The following is a 20,207-nucleotide window of genomic DNA, read 5'->3' as shown; positions in this document are numbered from 1 at the left end:
GTAGATAGTGGGTGGACTGGCCCGAGGATGGATTCCGAACCACACAAAGCTGTCACCCACATTTCAGGTTGGCTGCTTCCCCTCCAAATAACTGAGTTGTAAATTACTTCATGAAATATGTTGGCTGCATGAAGCCAACGTATCTGTGCAGCTGCAAAGAAGCCCCAACTTGTTCAGAATGTCTGGTTTCTTATCAAAAGCTGGAAGTGGCAAATTACTAAACATTTATCCAGTAAAACAAAAAAGTGTGCCAATAAACAACATGTTTCTCTTCAACTAGTCAAGAAATCATGTTGCCTTCACATGCTCAACTATATTGTGCTGTTGAAATTATTTTGTCAGAAACCACCCGACACCAGGTTATAGTCCAACAGGTTTATTTGAAGTCAAACAAGCTTTTGAGAGTCAGCAGAACCTCATGAACATTTTGCTGTCTACCTCCCACTTGGCAGTGCCAGATGCCAGCTTCGCCAGCAGGAAGGCACAGTGGAACACAAACAAGAGGAATCTATATCTGGACCATTTGGGAATGATCTTGGACAGTTGGGAGGGGAGAAGAGAGCTCAGATGGGGAATCAGAGGCAGGGGAACAGTGTGGGGGAAATTGTGAATTGGAAAGGTTGACGGTGGTTAGCAGAGTAATTTAAATCAGTTAATGAAATGGCCTGTTTCTCCACTGGGGAACCAAGGTCTCATTGACATTCATCACTTTTAAAACTTGTCTGCTCCAAACCCTCTTGCATATGTCATTGGTCAAGGTCATCGAATATGCAACAAAGCATTCATGTCTCTACCATCAGTATGTCTCCAATATAGGCCTTTGATTCTAACCTCTTTTCCCTCCTGTTTCCTTATACCTTTTTATAATCATTCCTCTTCAAATACCTAATAGTTCCCTTTTAAATCATGTTATAGACTCTGCTTCAGAGATCACTTGCAGGCAATAATTAGTTGTTTTAATAATTTGATACATACAAAGCTTCCCCCAATTCCCTCTTTATTCTCAGGTTATAATTCTGAGTACATATTCCTTTGTTTACTGACATGTGGAAACAATCGTTCGTTACTCACCTTCTCAATAATTTGAAATCTGTTCGATCCTCTAGAAATGTCTCTGCTCCAGGGAAAAGCCTCCAATTTTTGAACTTTCCGTTATAACTATCTACTTAGCTTTGGCTGTAAATGTCCATTTTCCACTATCCCTTTCATCAGAGCTCAAGTACACAGGATACACCAGTGTGGTCAAGCTAGAGTAACAGCAATAGTCTGATTTTCAATGGGCATTTTAAAATGAACATTTTGTTGTGGGATATTGATGTTCTCGCCAACTTCCCTTTTTTTTGCCTGAAGAGATATTTTAATTGCAATGAAGTGATTAGTACATGGAACTAATTTGAATCTGTGTCTGTGATGCAGAAAATATTAGTCGCGTTGAGGGACCCTCACTTTCAAATTGACCACTGATCATGTAAATCTTATTTCGTGCAGAAACTACCTCTTCAGGCTAAAACTGGAGGATCTGACATTAATTCAGGTGTGTGAAATTTGTTTGTGTTTTACTTGAGCAGGAATAATGTTTGATGTTAAAGTAACATTTTTGGCAAATAAGCTGGTCAATGTACAAGTATTTCACAGAAAAGCAGCATCTATTCCCCTGCTTCTGATCTCCAAGTAGGTTCTCACACCAAAGATACTTCCCCCTTACTTCTCACAACAGGTTGAAAGGCTTAAACATGATTTCAAGGCAACAGTCAGTATGTTCCATCCTTTTATGGGCGCACATGGGTCACAGTAAAGAGACCAGGGGCATCATTCCAGAGTTCTGATCCCAAGGCCATCCTGAAGACCAGGTTGGCATCCTGGAAATGGCTGTGGTCAGTCAAGGGACTTTAAGAAGGCGCACCTGCTGGAGACCTTGTCCAGTTTGGGACAGCTGGCCAGCTGTGCAACCAGAAGGGCCAAGGAAAACACCCAAAGCTGCTGGTGGCTGGAAAGCCCGATAAGAAATGGGGCTGCTGCCAGTGTAGGTGGGGGATGCCATCTAAAGTCCTCTGCAAGTTTAAAAACAAAATACTTCCAGAGCTGCCAGGCCATCGATGGGGAGGTAGGGGGAGGGTTTGGAGGGGAGGAGGGAGAGGTAGTTAAAGGAGGTCTCCATGGCTCCTGGGACTGCTGCTCAGAGGCTGTCTCCATCCATAACACATTGCAGCCTCAGCGGGACGCGTATGGTGAGGGCCCTCAATTGGTGCTTTATCTTAATGACTAGCTGTCACTGGCAGGCAGACACCACTCACTGCCAATCCAGCAAGCAATCTCATTAAAAATAGACCAGGGGCAGCAACATACCGATAGACTAGCTGGCACACCAGCTAGCTGTGTGAAATTAATGACATACCCTGTTCAGAGAATGAAATTCCAGCCCCAGGTGTCATTTCCTTTTTGGTAGCTTTCTGAATGATTGAAATTGCATTTTAAAATCAGGAATGTGTTGATATTGTTCTCAGGGATTTCTTTTGCTTTCATCCTGTTGATGCTTCAATGTTTGACATTTGCACTTTGACTGAAACCAGCAGTGTCCCAAGTGGTTAATAACAATTTATTCAGTTGCTGGCAGTGGTGTGAAGGCAGCTATCCATTAGATGGCAGCGTTTTTTCCACATTCATTCCTTATATGAGGACCAAAGGAACTCAATTGAAGTCAAGCAATAGTCATCACGTGCAATTGATATTACAACAATTTCTTTATTTATGTATCTGTTGTTATTATTATCAAGGATTTTAAGGAAATGATGAGGACATATTATTTTCACTTGCCCCGCCTAATCACAGAATCATCAACAGCTTTGAAAATACTTTAACGATTAGTGTCTAGCAACCTCTTAAAATTGGTGATTGTTTACATGTATAATATATTCCACAGATTGATGACCTCCTGTGAGAAGATGTTAAATCCCAATGCTTGTCCACATTCCTTTTCTGGGTCCCAGCCAATGTCCTGGTCGCAAAGTATATATTTTTGTTGATTCCCTTGGTGTATTTGATATTGTGATTGAGCATTCCTTAGTCATATTTTATTCAGTGTAAACATTCTAGACAGATCAATGTGGAAAACGTGGACTTATTCAAGATATGAATCAATGTGAGATTATAAATGACTTCCTCCATCTGCATTTATCTTGTGTGATCTTGTGGTATAAAATAACAACAATGTATATTTATAAAGTGTCTTTAATGTAATAACACATTCCAATATGGTGACAGTAACAGTATGAAGTCTCATGCACGCCTACAGTAGGAGATAACAGGGCACATTACCAACTGCATAGTTAACGATGCAGGTTTTATGGAATGTCTTAACGTAGGAAAGTGGGAGAGATGTAGGGAGGGAATTTTGGAGCTTGGTTGATGGTAACTGAGACAGCAATCACCAATGGTGGAGTGACTAAAATCGAGGATGCTAACAAGGCTAGAGATAGATGAACATAGCTCCTGAAGGTTGTGGCATTTGAAGACAGTACAGAAATAGAAAGGAATAAGGCCATGGAAGGAATTGAAACATGGATGACCATTTTTAAGCAAAGTCATTGCTTGAACACTAGCCGATTGTATAAGTCAGCAAGCGCAGGGATAATAGGAGAATAGAACTTGGTATGACTTAAAACATGGGTGGCAGAGGTTTTGGTGACATTACGATTTATTAAGTGTAGAATATGGGGGAGCAGTCTCGAATGTTGAAATAGTAATGTTTGAAGATGAATGAGGCTTCAATAGCAGACGAACTAAGTTAGTGACGAATCAAGCTTTGCTACAGAGGTGGAAATAGGATGGCGAAGTCATGATGTGAATGTGTGGTCAGAAGCTCACCTCAGCATCAAATATGACACCATAGTTGGAAAGAGATTGAAAGAAAGGTTTGTTCATGCAGTATTGGATGTTGGGAAACAGTTTGGAAATTTCAGGACAGTAGAGGAGTTGAGAGAGTTGGTGGTGAGCTGAAGTGGGTGTGTTTAGCATACATGTGAAAATTAATGCTTTGCCTTTGAATAATAGTGCCAACGGGGAGCATGTAGGTTAGAATTAGAACTGGACCAACACTCCAACCCCACCACACCTGGCACTTTTCCCTGCAACCGCAAGAAGTTCTACACTTGCCCCCACACCTCCTCCACCACCTCCATCCCAGGCCCCAAGATGACTTTCCACAGCAAGCAGATGTTCACCTGCACATCTGCCAATGTGGTATCCTGCATCTGCTGTACCCGGTGTGGCTATCTCTACATTGGGGAAACCAAGCGGAGGCTTGGGGACTGCTTTGTAGAACACCTCCGCTCAGTTCGCAATAAACAACTGCACCTCCCAGTTGCAAACCATTTCAACTCCCCCTCCCATTCTTCAGACGACATGTCCATCCTGGGCCTCCTGCAGTGCCATAATGACGCCACCCGTAGGTTGCAGGAACAGCAACTCATATTCTGCTTGGGAACCCTGCAGCCCAATGGAATCAATGTGGACTTCACCAGCTTCAAAATCTCCCCTCCCCTCACTGCATCACACAACCAACTCCTCTGAGCCTCCATCTTGGCCAGCAGTCCCCAGCATTTCTGGGCATGCTTCATGGGCAGTGACTGTAACCCTCCTCGCATCGGTTGGCATCAGACACACCACATCATCATCATGACACTCTCTGACTCGCTCAGAATACAGTTCATCACTTCAGTTCTGCACTTTGAAGGTCGCTGACATTTTTCTCTGTCGTGCTGCTGCCAGGCTGTTTGTGCAGAGGGACAAGCACCCAACTCATGAATTAGGAAGAAGTGCATCTCCAGCCCCTTCCTTTGCTTTCTTAACATTCCCTCACTTTGTACTTATTTGGATGCCTACTGTGTCTCTGTTTTGCCGTTTTGCATGTTGTTGCTTCACAGTAGCTGTGTCTTGCTTTGCACTTTAGCACAGTCACAGTTAAGATGCCCAGAACACTCACTGTGCCATCTCTTGGGTCAGGTTCTGTGACCTGAAGGGGTGGTGGGCACTCCCATTCTGCTGCCTGTCAGTGTGACAGCTGTGCTCGACTTTAGTGCAGCTGGCCACTTCCAAGGATACTTTTGGGCCCTTTGTAAGATCTTTTAATTTTCAACTTATAAACATATCAAGATTGTTACCAATGCATTTGTGTCTGATCACACTGCTTCATCTTGTTTCCCTGTAAGGAGGTCGGTGTTGTAGCCTGAGCACAAGGCTTTGTCAACACAGCTAACATACCCCTGGGGAAGGGCACTATAAACTGTACACACGCTGCATTGAAACAAAGTAGCTGACTTCATCAATGGAAAAAGATTTGATTCTGAAAATGTAAAAGTCATCTGTGATAATTGGTACCACATCTGAGCAGTCTGTGCCAGGTACAGTAAGTCAGGGGAGCCATTCAAAAGCAGTCCAGGGGCTTGGATATGGTCAGTTGCACACTTGGAGCAGTCAGCATTAGAGGTTCTGTACTGTCACAATCTGGGCAGTGGCCCACTGTCAGGCCTGCAGGTCCAGGGCAACCAGTCAGGTGGTCAGTTGGGAGCCATGCAGAGGTCACGCAGAGGTCTGGCCATTCATCAATTGGGTCTGTCATTTCAAGTCCGTCAGGGGCTGGGCCGTGGTAGGTTCTGAACAACGATGAGATATAATGATGGGCATTAAGGAAAGAGTAGTACACCCTCAGACAGGGTTCCAATATGGTATGGCACTAAGTACAGACAGCTGGTATGGCTTGATTGTGTAGCTGCAGCTACAAAGACAGTTGATCAGACAGATGATGACATGAAGTGGCAATGCATTCATGAGTATGAGATTCTCTTTGCAGTCAGGTGTCACCTGGTGCCACTTCTGTGCTCTCAGAAACTTTTTTCTTCAATTCCCTCTCATGTGCGTTGTGAAAGGGTTGTTTGTGGTTGGCAACATTTGACCAGGTGCACAGCTGGGCTTCAAATGTGGTGCTGGGAATCCTGCGAGGTCCGGGCAGTGACAACTACTTCCCCTGCTGGTGAGTACATGAAATTACAAGCAAGGCAGCATAGCGGTGTGATATGCACAAAGAATTGTGAGAGATAACTCACTAGACCTCACAGAGAGAAACCTCTGTGAAACTCCCTGAAATTGGCACAGCCGATTTTTGGTAAAATTCAGCTGTAGGTTCACTAATTTAAATTGGGTAGTGGAGATGGAATTGTAGGGATTCTGTTGGTGTGTTACAGATCACTCAGAGGTCAGGTTGTTGTGTCGGCATACACTTCTGCATGCATGTTGTGGTCTGGATTTATGAACAAGGATAGCAGAAGCTCCTACATTCTTTCCACCATGTGGCTGATCAGGAATCTTTCGTATTCTTGCTGCCTGCAGTTAGCATGTGTTGGAGTGATTTGTAGCTATGTGTGTTGCAGGTGACCTCTTCATTCTAATGTATTCTGACTCAAGAGCAGCTTAAGAACCAATCTTCACCATAAATATGGTATCATACACAACTAACAGGTAGCAAACATTATCGGACCATGTTTACTCAATACAATCAGTGGTGGACAGATTTGTTTAATTTGTTTAACATATTTAATTTACTTTTGGCTGAAGGCTTTGCATTCTGCTATGTATGAAGCCTGTGCTGCGTTAAGTATTATGAGTGATGATAATTGTGTGCACAAATGTTTATTGATAGAATCAGGCTACAGTATGCTCCTAAATAGGTGGAAATTGAAACAAATTATCACCAAGTGTTATGGTTATTGATGCTGTTTATAATACATTATATTTGATCCTTCTACACCATAATGGAAGACGGATAACTAATTTTATAAACAAAATGTATGTGCAGTGCATTCTGTCCTCCCCAGGTACAATTTCTTCCAGAAAGATTTATTAAGTGCATTGAGTACGGACGAGCTGATGAGAACCACTGCAGTATTAATAAGCAAGAAAATAAATTGTACCAAGCAAGAGGTGGAGATAGAAGTTTAAACAGGTAGTTTGCACAGATGTACTGACTTTCTGAGAAAATGCTTCTTATTAATTTCAAGGGCTGGGAGGGTGGGTGCAAGGAAACGGACACTCTCGGAATTGAGCAGCTTTACCATTAAACTTTTATTCTGTATCAAAAAATAATAGTAACAATGAATGGGCCATTTCCGACAGTTGCAGCTGATAGCACCTCTTACTTACAATGACAGTAATTAAATGGCATAATTTGAAAGTTGAAGTGTACAGTTTATGAAGATATTTAATTGCACCCTTGCTTATAATTAATTTGACCTGTGTTAAGATCACAGTCTAGTACAGTGCTGAGCTGAAAAGGAAACCACACATGCTTCAATGAGTCTGTTAGCTAAGATGTAAACCCATGGAATTAAGGGAGGTTACTGACATGGATAGAAAGTTGATTGAGTGGCAAGAAGCAGAAAGAATTGGAGTAATGGATAAGTACTTAAATTGGTAGAACGTGACTAGTGTTGTCCCGTAGAAATCTGTGTTGGGGCCTCAACTATTCAAAATATTCCTTAATATCTTGCATAAAGTCACATAACCAAATTTGCTGATGACACAAAATTGAGCAGCATGACAACAGAGTAAAATTCCAACAGGAGCTCGATAGATTAGGTGAACGGGCAAAGCTGTGGCAGATGGATTTTAAGACAAGTTGGTGTAAGATTACTCATTTTGGATTGAAAAAGGATAGATATGGCATTTTTTTTGGAAGGCAGAAGTTAAGTACAATGGGTGTCCAATGGGATTTGGGGGTTCAGGTGCATCATTTTTCAAAATGCCATGAACAGGTGCAGAAAATAGTCAGGAAGCCTGACGGAATGCTGGCCTTCAAATCTAAAGGGTCTGAATAAAAGAATGCTGACTTTGCTGCAGTTATACAAAAACTGTAATTGATCTCACTTAGAGTACTGTGAGCAGATCTGGGCACCACACCTTAAGAAGGATGTCTTAGCTCTGTAGGGAGTTCAACACAGGTTTACAGGGATGAGTAGAGTTAAGATGTTTAATCAGACAAATTTGGTCTTTGTTATCTACAATTGAAAAGGTTAAGTGGCCTTCCTAATACTAACAGGGAAAGACAATGTAGATAAAGAGAAACTATTTTCACTGGTCAAAGGTTCTAGAACCACGGGATATAGTCTAAGAACTAGGGCCAAGCCATTCAGGAGAGATGTTAGGAATCACATCTACATGCAAACAGTAGTGGAGGTTTGGAAATTTCTTCCTTAAGTGGCAGCTAATACCAAATCAGCTGTGAAATTTAAAATTGAGATAGACAGGTTTTTATTAGGCGATATCACGTGATATAGGCCCAAGGTCAGTATATAGAGTTCGACCACAGATTAGCCGTGATCTTATTGAATGGTGGAGCAGACCCAAGGCCTACTGAATGGCCTACTCCCATTCTTATGTTTCTGTGTAATCAGGGCAGCCAGATTGCAGAGATGAGTAGTGAAAAACAGGCTATATGAGTGTCTCAGACAAAACGTAATAAATTAATTGGTTTTCTTTTTTTGACCTGTTGATAACTTTAAATATTGACAACGCATTAAAATGCTAAAAGCAACATGGACCTACAAACTGAATTTGAAGCATCTTGACTAAAAAGGCAAACCAAGTAGTGAAGAGAACGGGATTGACTACAGCAAGCCTTATCTTTCCCTGAAAGATGTTCGAACCTTGACATGGTATGATCGGTTTCAATGTCAAAAATATTGTTGTTATTGTTTTTGTGGTATGGCCTATTTGGAAATTAATTATCAATGATTTATTGAAAACCAGTTGTTGAAACCAATTGCATTCTATGTATTCAGTAATTCAAACAGTTGCTGAATCCACAGGTAGCCACTTTTGCAGTCGCTGGGAATGCTGCCAGTAACAGTTTGTTCAGGACGTGCTGTCCCACAGGCCTCATTCTTTAGAGCCTACCTCTCAGTTTTTGCGACTCTGCGTACCGAGTTGCAGTTAATCTCTCTTGTCAGATTGGGCTCAAAAAATCAGCCCAGAAAGCTGATCGGTTCACAGAGCAAGAATCAAGGGTGATAGAGCTAAACAATGTAAATGGGATGAAGAATGTTAAAAAAAATGAATCTTAAGGCCTTGTGCCTTACTGTGTAGAGCATCTGTGATAAACTGAATCGGACATGCAAATAGATCAGGTATGATACTATTGGGGATTATAGAGGTGTGGCTGCAAGGTGTTCAGGGATGGGAACTGGAGATCCAGAAATATTCAGTTTTTAGGCAGGAGAGATAAAAAGGAAAAATGGGCGGAGCAGCATTGCTGGTTAAAGAAGAAATTAATGCAATTGTGATATCCCTGTGTGGATAGAGTTTAGAAATACTAAGGGGCAGAGAACAATGGTGGGGTTTGTGTGTAGCTTTGGTGGCAATGTTGGGGAAGGATTTAAACAGGAAATTAGAGGTGCAAGTAATAAAGGTACAACTATAATTATTGGCAAGTTTAATCTGCATTTAGATTAGGCAAATCAAATCAGTAATTCCTAAAGTATGAATGGGATGGTTTACTGGATCAATATGTTGGACCAGCTTGAGAACTGGCCATCCAAGGGGACAGGGTATTGTGTAATGAGAAAGGAGTAATTGGCACTCTAACTGTGCTGGCTCCTTGGGGAAGGCTGGCTGTAATATGATAGAATTTTTCATTAAGACGGAGAGTGGCATAGTTAATTCTGAGACTAGGGCGTTGAATTTAAATAAAGGAAACTACAATTGTTTGAGATGCGAGCCAGCTATGATAGATTGAGGAATGTTACTTAAAGGGATGACGGTGAAGAGGCAATGGCAAACATTTTAAGAGCCTGTGGAGGAACTGTAACAACTGTTCACACCAACCAGCTTGTCTTCCACTGACTCTGCCTATACTTCCTGCTGTCTCAGGAAAACAGCCAGCATTATCAAAGACCCCTGCCACCATGCTTATACCATCTTCCATTGGACAGATGATAGAAAAGTTTGACAACATGGACCAATAGATTCAAGAACACCTTCCTCACAGTTATCAGACTTTGAATGGACCTCTCATTTGTCAGAGTTGATCTTTCTTCGCAGCTTCTCTGTAGCTATAACACTATACTCAGCATTCTCTTCTATTACCCTTATGTACTTACGCAAGGTATGATTTGCCTGGATAGAGTGCAAAGCAATACTTTTCATTGCATCCCAGTACATGTGACAACAATAAATCAAATCAAAGTTTGCAGATGACACAAACTTGGATGGGACAGTGTACTGTGAGGAGTTTGCAGAAGTGCTTCGGTATGATCCGGACAACTAGAGTGGGAAAATTGTTCATAAAAATTGTTTTTTCATAGAACCCTTACAGCATGGAAACAGGCCCTTTGGTCCAACAAGTCCACTCTGAGCCTCAGAGCATCCCACCCAGAGCCATTCCCCTACAACCCAGCTAATCTACACACCCCTGAACACTACAGGCAGTTTAACATGGCCAATCCACCTAGCCTGCACATCTTTGGACCGTGGGAGGAAACTGGAGCACCCAGAGGAAACCCGTGCAGTCACGGGGAGAATGTGAAAACTCCACACAGTTGCCTGAGGGTGAAATTAAACCCGGGTCCCTGGCACTGTGAGGCAGCAGTGCTAATCACTGAGCCACTGTGCCACCCCAAATACATGGCAGATGAAGTATGATGTGGATAAATGTGAGATTTTCAACTTTGGTAGTAAAAACAAGAGGGCCGATTATTATCTGAATGGTGATGGATTGAATAAGGGTGCGGTATGGTGTGACCTGTGCAGCACTTGGTGAAGAAGGTAAGTGGCTTGTTGGTCTTCATAGCGAGAGGATTCGAATACAAGAACAGGGGTATCTTTCTGAAGTTATACACAGCCTTGGTGTGACTATGCCTAGAATATTGTGCGCAGCCTTGGTTTCCTTATGTTAGGAATAATGTTCTGACTACATAGGGAATGCAACAAAGGTTTAGCAGACTGATTCCTGGATGGCAGGACTGATGTATGAAGAGAGACTGAATCCGTTAGGACTGTATTCATTAGATTAGACAAATGAGGGGGGTAATCTGACTGAAACCTATAAAATGTTCACAGGACTAGACAGCATAATCACAGGATGGATGTTCCCAATAACCATGGAATTGAGAACCAGGGGTCACAGTCTAAGGAACAGGGCAGGCCATGTAGGACTGAGGTGAGAAGACATTTCTTTTTCCAGAGAGTGGTGATCTTCTGGGATTTTCTGCCACAGAAAGCTGTTGAGCTCCAAGCATTGAATGTTTTCAAGAAGGAGCTAGATATTATTCTTAGAGCCAAAGGAACCAAAGCTTTGGGGGAGAAGTGGGAACAGGATTGGATGAACAGACATGATTATATTGAAAGCAAAGCAAGTGTGAAGGACTGAATAGCCTACTCCTTCTCCCATTTTCTACATATCTATAGTTCGATTAAAAAAGAGAGTCTCACAGTTCATATACCATTAGTGAGTTCAGTACGTATATTCACAAAAATGTTTTTGCAGTAACAGTTTATTTTTATAAATCTCTCCGGCATGTAATTTCTATATATTTTGATACTTCTGTGAAGTTTGAGCAATGTAATGTTTTTGGTACAATGATTGATACACTTGAATTCACTGATAACATACAAATCAATAGTGAACTGACTGCAATAACACCTTCCTTAATCTTACTAAAGCTTATGATTGGAAAAGGTTTGGACTTCTTCAAATTGTGTTCTCCCCTTCCCTGAAGGGAACTGAGTTGCTGTTCTCCACGACAATAGACAGCCTCCAGCAGCAAAGGCAGCTAGCCATTCACATCAGAGATAATGTGTAGAGGTGGTCACATGTAGACTTAGGAAGTGAACAGATTACTGAAATTTCTGAATAAGGGTCTCGGCCCGAAACATCAACGTTCCTGCATCTCTCTTGCTGCTTGGCCTGCTGTGTTCATCCAGCTCCACACTTTGTTATCTCGGATTCTCCAGCATCTACAGTTTCCATTATCTCCTCAGTTGTCACTGCCTGGTTAAGTGTCAATATTTGGGATGGCAAAACATAACTAAGCAATGACAGGTTTAGAGTGAGGGAACGATGCAGGAAGCAAGAGTTGAATGAGTGGCTGCACCATCTATAACTGTTTTAATGTTGGGATGAGGGTGAAGTGGGGTTTGAGAAGGTGAACTGGGGGGAAATTCCATCATCTTTGACGGTTTCAGCTACTCCACTGCTCACTGCCTCAGTGTTGTTGGTTCTTATTGCCCCAAACACCATCTATTGCTTTGGGCTCAGTACAGGCAGTTGTGCCTGTCTCTTCTGACCTCGCTACACCTCCCAAACTATTCTGCTACTGCTGTTGTGTGTTATGGGCCATGTAGTTTTGCAGAGATGAAGTGTGGCAGTTAATGTGATACCATGTATAAGTGATGTGCTTGCCGTAGTTGAATAGTTGTCAATAACTAAGCTGTGGGATATGAGCATGTGGCTTGCAGCAGTACTAAATGCATAAGAAGAAGGGAAATATGACTGGGAGATTTGAGTTATGATTTGTAGGCCTCTAAAAGGGCTGTGCTGAATAGAGTAGTGCATGAGGCTAGTGGTGCACTTGGTCACATAACGCATATGAGCACACATTCATGGACCTTAGTGACATGAATTAGGCCATTACATTATGTGCAGCATAGTAGTAGGCTGGTAGCATGCTGCCACCCTGGGACTGTTTTCCAGTGATTCAGTCTGGCTGTAAGGTCATGAAGGCTAGCTAGCTTTATATAGTGTCAGCTTCTCACTAGCTCAATGACCCTGGGCCCTTGCTAAAGTTTGCAGCCACTCAGCAATGCATCAGCGACGTGTCTGTATTAGTTCTCTTCAGTGAATCACTAAGTTTTTTTCTTAACATTGCGATTACTGATCTTTAATTATTACAGTACTAAATGCCTCAAAATGCTGACTCTGTAGAAATTGGTGAGTTGAGAATCTGCATTGGGATTCTGTCTGTTGATGCCCTCAGATGGCATGGGGTCAGCAAGAGGATGGCTGCCTTGGGTCAGATGGGGGCGCAAGGTAGGCATTCCTCTGATGGAAGGCATATTACCCAGGTCAACCCCAACTTTTGTTTATTCTCTCTGTGACAAAAAACAATATTTTAAAAAGTATTTTTGAAAAGTATTAATTTAAATAAGTTTTGAAAGAACCTAGACTGCTTCCTGAGCCAGGCTACCCCTCCCCCCAGTTTTTAGAGAAGTGGGTCTGTAGTGTCTTTCCAGGGGTTCACTAAATAATCACCCTGATGGAGGAGAGTGAAAAAGCAGAAAGTGGAGGAAAGGAGATGGAAAAGAAGACAACTTTTGTATAAATTAATAGAAATTAATGGATCCACACAAGTAATAACAAGAAGTCCACCCCAAAGCTTGCAAATACTCTGACTTCCTCGTGGTAATGAGCACCTCAGCTTTCAGTGGTGGATCTCACTTTGACCTCTGGTTCCAGGGAGGTGGTGGTGGAGGCCAACTGCTGACGTGATACTGAATGTGGACTCCAGCAGTGAGCAAGTGCCATTATAATGCTGCCTGAGCATTTCTGTTTATATTTGTCCCTTGATTGATTATTGTAATCATGGAAAAGCTGCCATTGTGGGCTACTTCAAATCTTTTGCTATGTTACAATAAAGCTATTTCCTCAGAGTACCAAATAATGCTAAGAATTTGGATTGGTTTGTAGAGGACAATAAAGTATTCATGATAGCGTCACCTTCATGTCAGCAACTCTGTAATTAAATTGAAGGGAAGGGGACATTTATATATTTATGTAAAATTTTTAAAAACATTATATAGTAACATGCTTTGAGCCTATTGAATAGCTACAAGGGACGAGACTGCTAACACTGATTTGTGTTGGTTGTGATTGAGTATTCATTGAAAACATCTAATTACCGTTACTGGAATGTTACTGAAATTACACATACCCTTAATATCTGGTTTGTTTGATCTGCATCATCTACGTCTTTGAATTAGTCCTTAAATTGATACATTTAAATGAATATCTGTTTTCTTAAAAAACACTATTAAAATACATTGTATGTGTAACACTGTTGTGTTATGAATGTTGTCGTGTATTATAATTTAGGTAGGTAGCCCACTGTTACTAATCCATTTGAAAAGAGGTCCTTCAACCAAAAAGATAAGTGAACTACTGTTGAGGCAGTTGACCTCCTCTCACTTAATACACCTGCCTCCCCTGATAATGTAAGGGACTGACTGATTTAAAGGAGCTGCATCCAGGCTGTGGTTTCATTTGCCTAATAAAAAGTTAGCAGAGGTTTCACCCTTATAGAATAAGTGGGAACTCACTGAAGTGGCAGAGGCATGAAGCTGCTGGCTCTGGACTATTTCTTGAGGTGTTCAGCCCAGGTCCTGCCAGAGATATTTCAGTGAAAACTGTGAGCAGCTTCATCCCTGATAAATTTTGGAATTTTAACAATGGGGTAATGTTATAGCTGTATGAATCTTACCACTTGTGTCAAATTGAAGCTTTTTTTCCAATAGATAGCACTCTTCAGGATGTCAAATTTTCAGTGTCAATATTTTGTGAGAATGTTGAACTGTCCAAAAAGCCTAAAACTAAAAGAGTAAGAACATTTTCATCATCTTTGAGAACGTGTAAGTGGAGACTGTTAGTGTTTCATAATGGAAAAGTTATGGAATTTTATAGAACCTTATTTTATATGCATTCGCAATGAGTATGTTTCAACACTTGTGTTTGACTTCCCTTGCAATACTCAGCTACACCATCTGTGTAGGAATTAAAGAACATCTGTTAGTCATACATGCTTATTGATATTAATAAATGAAATCTGCCATACCACACTATTGCATCAATTAATTTGAAGTATTTTTAAATGTGTACATGGGGCTACCTTAAATTTGTGGAATTACTTTTCACAAAGACAGTGAGGTATTTCATAATTAAAACAATCATTGGCCAGGATACAGTAAGCGTAGGCTCTGAGAAATGTGTTAATGAGCTGGATGTTGTCTCAATAGTAACCTTGTGGTATTTTTCCTCCTCTCTTTAGGGAGCAGAATGGCTCTCAGATGAAACAACAAAAAAGAGTTGTTTCAGTAAAGGAAAAACGGAGGTAGGTGGTGATTATGCTGTAGGGAATAAGGCAAGATTTTGTACAGTGAGGTGAGTGGGAGCTCAGGCTGCTCCTTCACAGTTTGGTATCTTGCCAGCAGCCATGTAAGTATTTCTGGTCAGAACCAAACTGCACATGTAGAAAGAAGCCACGTTGCATTTTAATACCATGAATACCAAACATTTATGGTTGTAACTTTTCTGGAATTTTAGAATTTAGAAGAAACATATCAGCATCTGTTACTGGGTACACATGCTGCATGGGTTTTTATTATGTTAATGTGAGAACGAGTTTTGAATCTGGGTACGGTGGTTTCAGGTCTCTACTGAGATAATTATCATTGGCATTCAACACTTGTCTAAAAACTAAAGCCTTTGTAATTAGCTGTTTTTGGAAAGTAATGTAAGTGTTATTCTTCTTGCTTTTCCCTCAAACCAAAACTTAATTTCTTCTTTATTTTGAATAACAATATGTCACTCCTTCAAAAAAAACTCAGTTTGTGATGTGCACTGGATGGTGCTATTTTAGATTACAGCAAAGGATGAACTGAATGGCTGTGACAGTTTCAGAATCAAGGATTATGATTCTGCACATAGAATGCCAAGTTTTTAAAAGTCACTTCTTTAAATTCACTACTGCCTAAATTCAAAATCTTTTGACGAGAAAATTTTAGCCACACCGTAAGGAAAGATAAGCCTTTGCCAGCGGACTGGAGTGTACAGGCCACCCTTATTCCAGGAAAAGCATATGAAAGAAGAAAATTCTGGGATGGAGGATTGACATACAAGTTGAGGTTATGTTGATTAGGCTTGTTTTTTCTACTAGAGTTTAAAGGATCAGACAATGCCAACAACTGACGTGATTCTTTCAGTTGATTCAGTTGCACAATAGCAATTTTCATTTGCGATCTGTTATTATACAACAGTTGAAAGAATGCATTGCAAGCTGAGCCTTATATTTTTATGATTTCTTTGTGTCAAAACTTCATTTCAGGAGGAATGTCAGAATTATATTCGTGTCCTCCTCATTAATAGCAACAGGATCTTCGCCTGTGGCACAAATGCATTTACTCCAATATGTACCAATCGGATGGTAATTACAATCAATTTGCTCTCTGCCTTTTTAATTACATTATTTATCATTAACTGAGATTGTGACTGTGATTGATGATGTTCAAATATACGGCAGCATTTAGATTCGAGTTCATCCAATATATCACAAATCTTTCCTGGATGTGATTAATTTATATCTTCTTGTAATTTTCTTAAAATACAGTTCAAAAGAGTTTAACTCTATTTTAATTGTGTACCCATTTTTAACAGGTTAAAAAAGATGCTCAGATATAATAACAGATGACAGTAATTTAATCAGTTAACCATCTGATAATGTTATCAACCATGACAGAGCAGTTGAAGTGATTTATGGGATGGGTGTAGACATCAGTGATTCTATTATTAGATGTATTACTTATAGTTACAAAGTGAGAAGAATTTGATGAATTCAGATGGCTGGATGCCTGGTTTGCAAAGCAGAGTGACACCAACAGCGTGGGTTTGGTTCTTGCAATGGCTGAAGTTATCATAGCATTTCATCTTTTGCCAAGCCACCCTGTAGCCTTCAGGACGCAATATCAAATTCAATAATTTAAAACCTGGACACCACCTCCTATGTCCTTTAACCACACTGTCACACCTTAGGCCCTGTCATGACTTGGGCAGCTTTGAGCACAGGCAACTCATTTTCACCTACTCATTGTCCCTGCTTTCAGCTTTTCTTCTTCCCTGGCTTAATATCAACCATTCTTTTGTCTGCCTAATTTTCTTTCTTCTGGTGTTATCCGTAGCACAGAATACACAGGATCATTTTCTGTGTAACAAAAGGAGCTTGTAACTATATTGTATCAGAGATAATGGGAACTGCAGATGCTGGAGAATCCAAGATAACAAATTGTGAAGCTAGATGAACACAGCAGGCCAAGCAGCATCTCAGGAGCACAAAAGCTGACATTTCAGGCCTAGACCCCTCATCAGATCACCCTCTGATGAAGGGTCTAGGCCCGAAACGTCAGCTTTTGTGCTCCTGAGATGCTGCTTGGCCTACTGTGTTCATCCAGCTCCACACTTTGTTATCTTGTAAGTATATGGCACGTTTTGCGTGAGAAAAGAATCATCGAGACTGCAAATCCCTGCTATATTCCCCATAGCAATACCTTGACCAATCAGTGCCTTCCTGCCTTGTCTGAGGTAATTAGCTAGCTAAGATTGCCAGTTAACAGATCCAACTTCTTCTCCATGCTATCCAAGGTTTCATCAAACAGAAACTTCACAAGCTGTACAAATTGGTGTTCCCCTTCAAAATTTCTTCTTGAGCCTAGTCCTGATGAGTGCAAAACAAAAAGACTGTGTGTGTCTTTATAGCAATGCTACATGATGTAATGTGGCTGTAGTGATTGTAACGAGGTCAGCCAGGTAGACCTCATAGAATCTGAGTTCCCTGATTGGGGCTGTTAATCTGGTCCAATCAGGGAGCCCTGGCTGACAGATATAAACAGTAATGTCAGAGGTTCTGTTCACTCTGAGAGCTGGCACTGAGGAAGATGGACCAGTGTCGAGCAGTATGCTCACATAGATAAAGGGTGACTTGGTGACTGGATACTGGGCTCCGTGGAGTTATTTCGGTGGCAATTGCCTCTGAAACTAGAGGAATTAGCACCGAGGTTGTTGTAAGAGACCCGGTAATGTAATTCAATATACCTCGAAGGAGTGCAGGACGCTTGATGAAATTGATGTGGATCTGGGACTGTGTCTGCTTTAATGAACAAAATTGACATTTTAGGATAGTTTTTCAATCAGAAAGCTAATCAAGAAAATTATAAAGAATAAGAGCTAGTTTCATTTTAGTTGGGCAGTTATCAGTCCTGCAGTGCAATTTCAAAGAGTTCTTTACTTGAAGACAGATATCTAATTCTTGGCCATCTTTTATCACAATGTTCTCTGTGTTGAAAGTCAAATTGTGATTGAGAGATTGGTTAACATACTTTTCATTTCTGGACTCTGTGGTCAGATCCATTTATAGAACAATCAAGATCTGGTCTCTGTGTCAGCCATGAAGACCAACATGAAAATTGCTTGGATGGTTTCACAACTCAAGATTGTCTTGAATAATCAGACTGATTACCCATTAGCATGGTTGGCTTGGAAATTGAGATTCCAGCATGGATTAATTATGCATCTTTCTGAATTTGGATCGGAGTTGGAGATGAACATTCTGATATAGTCTACAAATGGAAAAACATGAGCGAGTGTTCTTTTCTTTGGCGTCCATCAACGTAATTAGCCCCATCCTTAATGAAAAGATGGAGACACATAACAGAAACTATTATTTTAGATTTAATTCATCAATGCTGTTTTAAACGTAAAGACCATATCCTAATTGAGGATTGCATTTACTCTGGCACAGTGCATACAAGTTGTCTTTGCAGTTCTGCACAAAAGCAGGACTAAATGTGGCAGTAAATGAGGGCATATTTGAGTGATGGGACTTATTCTCGTCTCATCGCTCTGACCGGCTAATTCATCGCACACCGACTGCTGATCACCTCTTCCTCGCAGGAGCAAAGCAAAGATCCTCAAAAGATTCACATATTTCCCATCCCCACTTATCCTGCTTCCTGGGGCTGCCACCAGTGGTCAGGGACTTTTGATGATCTGCTGTATTTTGAAATGTATTTTCTTGTGCTTTAGTGTGCTTTAGTGTAACATCCACTTTGTAGACAAGCAGCCGTATGAAGGCTACAGGTTAAGTATATAGGAAGTTTCTGCCTGAAGTGTTATTAAGGAGTGCCCATTGTTATTTTGGAACATATCCATTGCAGAGAGCATCTGCTATGATCAAGAATGTTGCAGTGTTATCATTGTCTTGGAAGTGGTCAATTCTTACATTTTTATTGGGTTGTTTACTTTTTGCAGCTAACCGACTTGACAGAAATCCATGATCGCATCAGTGGCATGGCGCGCTGTCCATACAATCCTCAACACAACTCCACTGCTCTCATTACATCCACTGGAGAACTGTATGCTGCGACAGCCATGGATTTCCCAGGGAGAGACCCTGCCATCTATCGGAGCCTGGGAGGGCTTCCTCCTCTGCGCACTGCTCAATACAACTCAAAATGGCTGAATGGTGAGCATCAACAGGGATAGACCCTTGTGGTAGCTGTGTATCACAAAGAGATTATGAACCTAACGATCCTTAAGGCCTTTGAATGAGACTGGATCAACAGTGGTTGGAAAACGATAAACAAGTCTAGACAGGGACCATTTTTCTGATGCCGTCCCACCAGTGAACGGTACAATTGAACAGCATAGTGCCCGATTTTCCAAGCAATGGATTGGGAACCGATATGTGCCCATTCCAGCACGCACAGGGTTTGCTTCAGTACGAAAAATAAATATGAAATTAAGTTTAGAAATACTTAGACTGAATGTTCCATCTTTGACAAAAAGTCTGTATGCACCCTTTCGATATAAATTGCAAATCCTGGTACTGATTAAAATGGTCGTATTAATTGTTGCTAAAGGTCCTTAGACCAGAAGTTTCAATTGTGCAATGATTACAGTTAATGAAATTACTGTATCAGGAGAAGTGGGTTGCACCGGTTCCTTTTCTGTTTGCTGCAACACTTGAAAAAATTTACACCATTCAAGATAAAGCAGGCTGCTTGATAGGCAATGTATCCACAAGCGTCCACGCCCTCCACCACCAGCACTCAATACCAGCAGTATGTTTGATTTACAAGATGCACTTCAGAAATTTTCCAGAGATCCTTAGACAGCACCTTCCAGGGCCATGATCACATGCAGCTAAAAGGACAAGGATAGCAGATACATGGGAACGCAACTACCTGCAAGTTCCCCTCTGATCCACTCACCATCTGAAATGGAAATATGTTGCCATTCCTTCAATGTCTCAAATAACTTTACAGAAGTCAGTATCGTGTCACCAAGTTACCCTTTAGTTACATGTGAAATGTCGCTCACTAAAGTATTGCCTCAATCA

The 20,207-nt window shown here is 41.1% G+C and overlaps 1 protein-coding gene across 4 annotated transcripts in view; it reads left to right on the top strand.

Annotated features, from left to right (window-relative positions):
- sema5a (sema domain, seven thrombospondin repeats (type 1 and type 1-like), transmembrane domain (TM) and short cytoplasmic domain, (semaphorin) 5A) overlaps nt 1–20,207 on the top strand; it is a 182,402-nt gene that overhangs the window by 74,472 nt on the left and 87,723 nt on the right. For 3 of the 4 annotated variants that reach the window (XM_059655291.1, XM_059655289.1, XM_059655295.1), the window contains 4 exons: nt 1,489–1,534; nt 15,087–15,149; nt 16,143–16,241; nt 19,118–19,331. In XM_059655291.1, the coding sequence (XP_059511274.1) occupies nt 1,489–1,534; nt 15,087–15,149; nt 16,143–16,241; nt 19,118–19,331 (422 nt within the window). The remainder of the gene's footprint in view (nt 1–1,488; nt 1,535–15,086; nt 15,150–16,142; nt 16,242–19,117; nt 19,332–20,207) is intronic. The other variant, XM_059655297.1, reaches the window with a different exon arrangement.

The sequence above is a fragment of the Stegostoma tigrinum genome, chromosome 2 (assembly GCF_030684315.1).
Source record: "Stegostoma tigrinum isolate sSteTig4 chromosome 2, sSteTig4.hap1, whole genome shotgun sequence".
Classification (NCBI taxonomy): Eukaryota; Metazoa; Chordata; class Chondrichthyes; order Orectolobiformes; family Stegostomatidae; genus Stegostoma; species Stegostoma tigrinum.
Note: the sequence above shows the minus strand (reverse complement) of the source record. Positions and strands in the feature narration are given on the sequence as shown.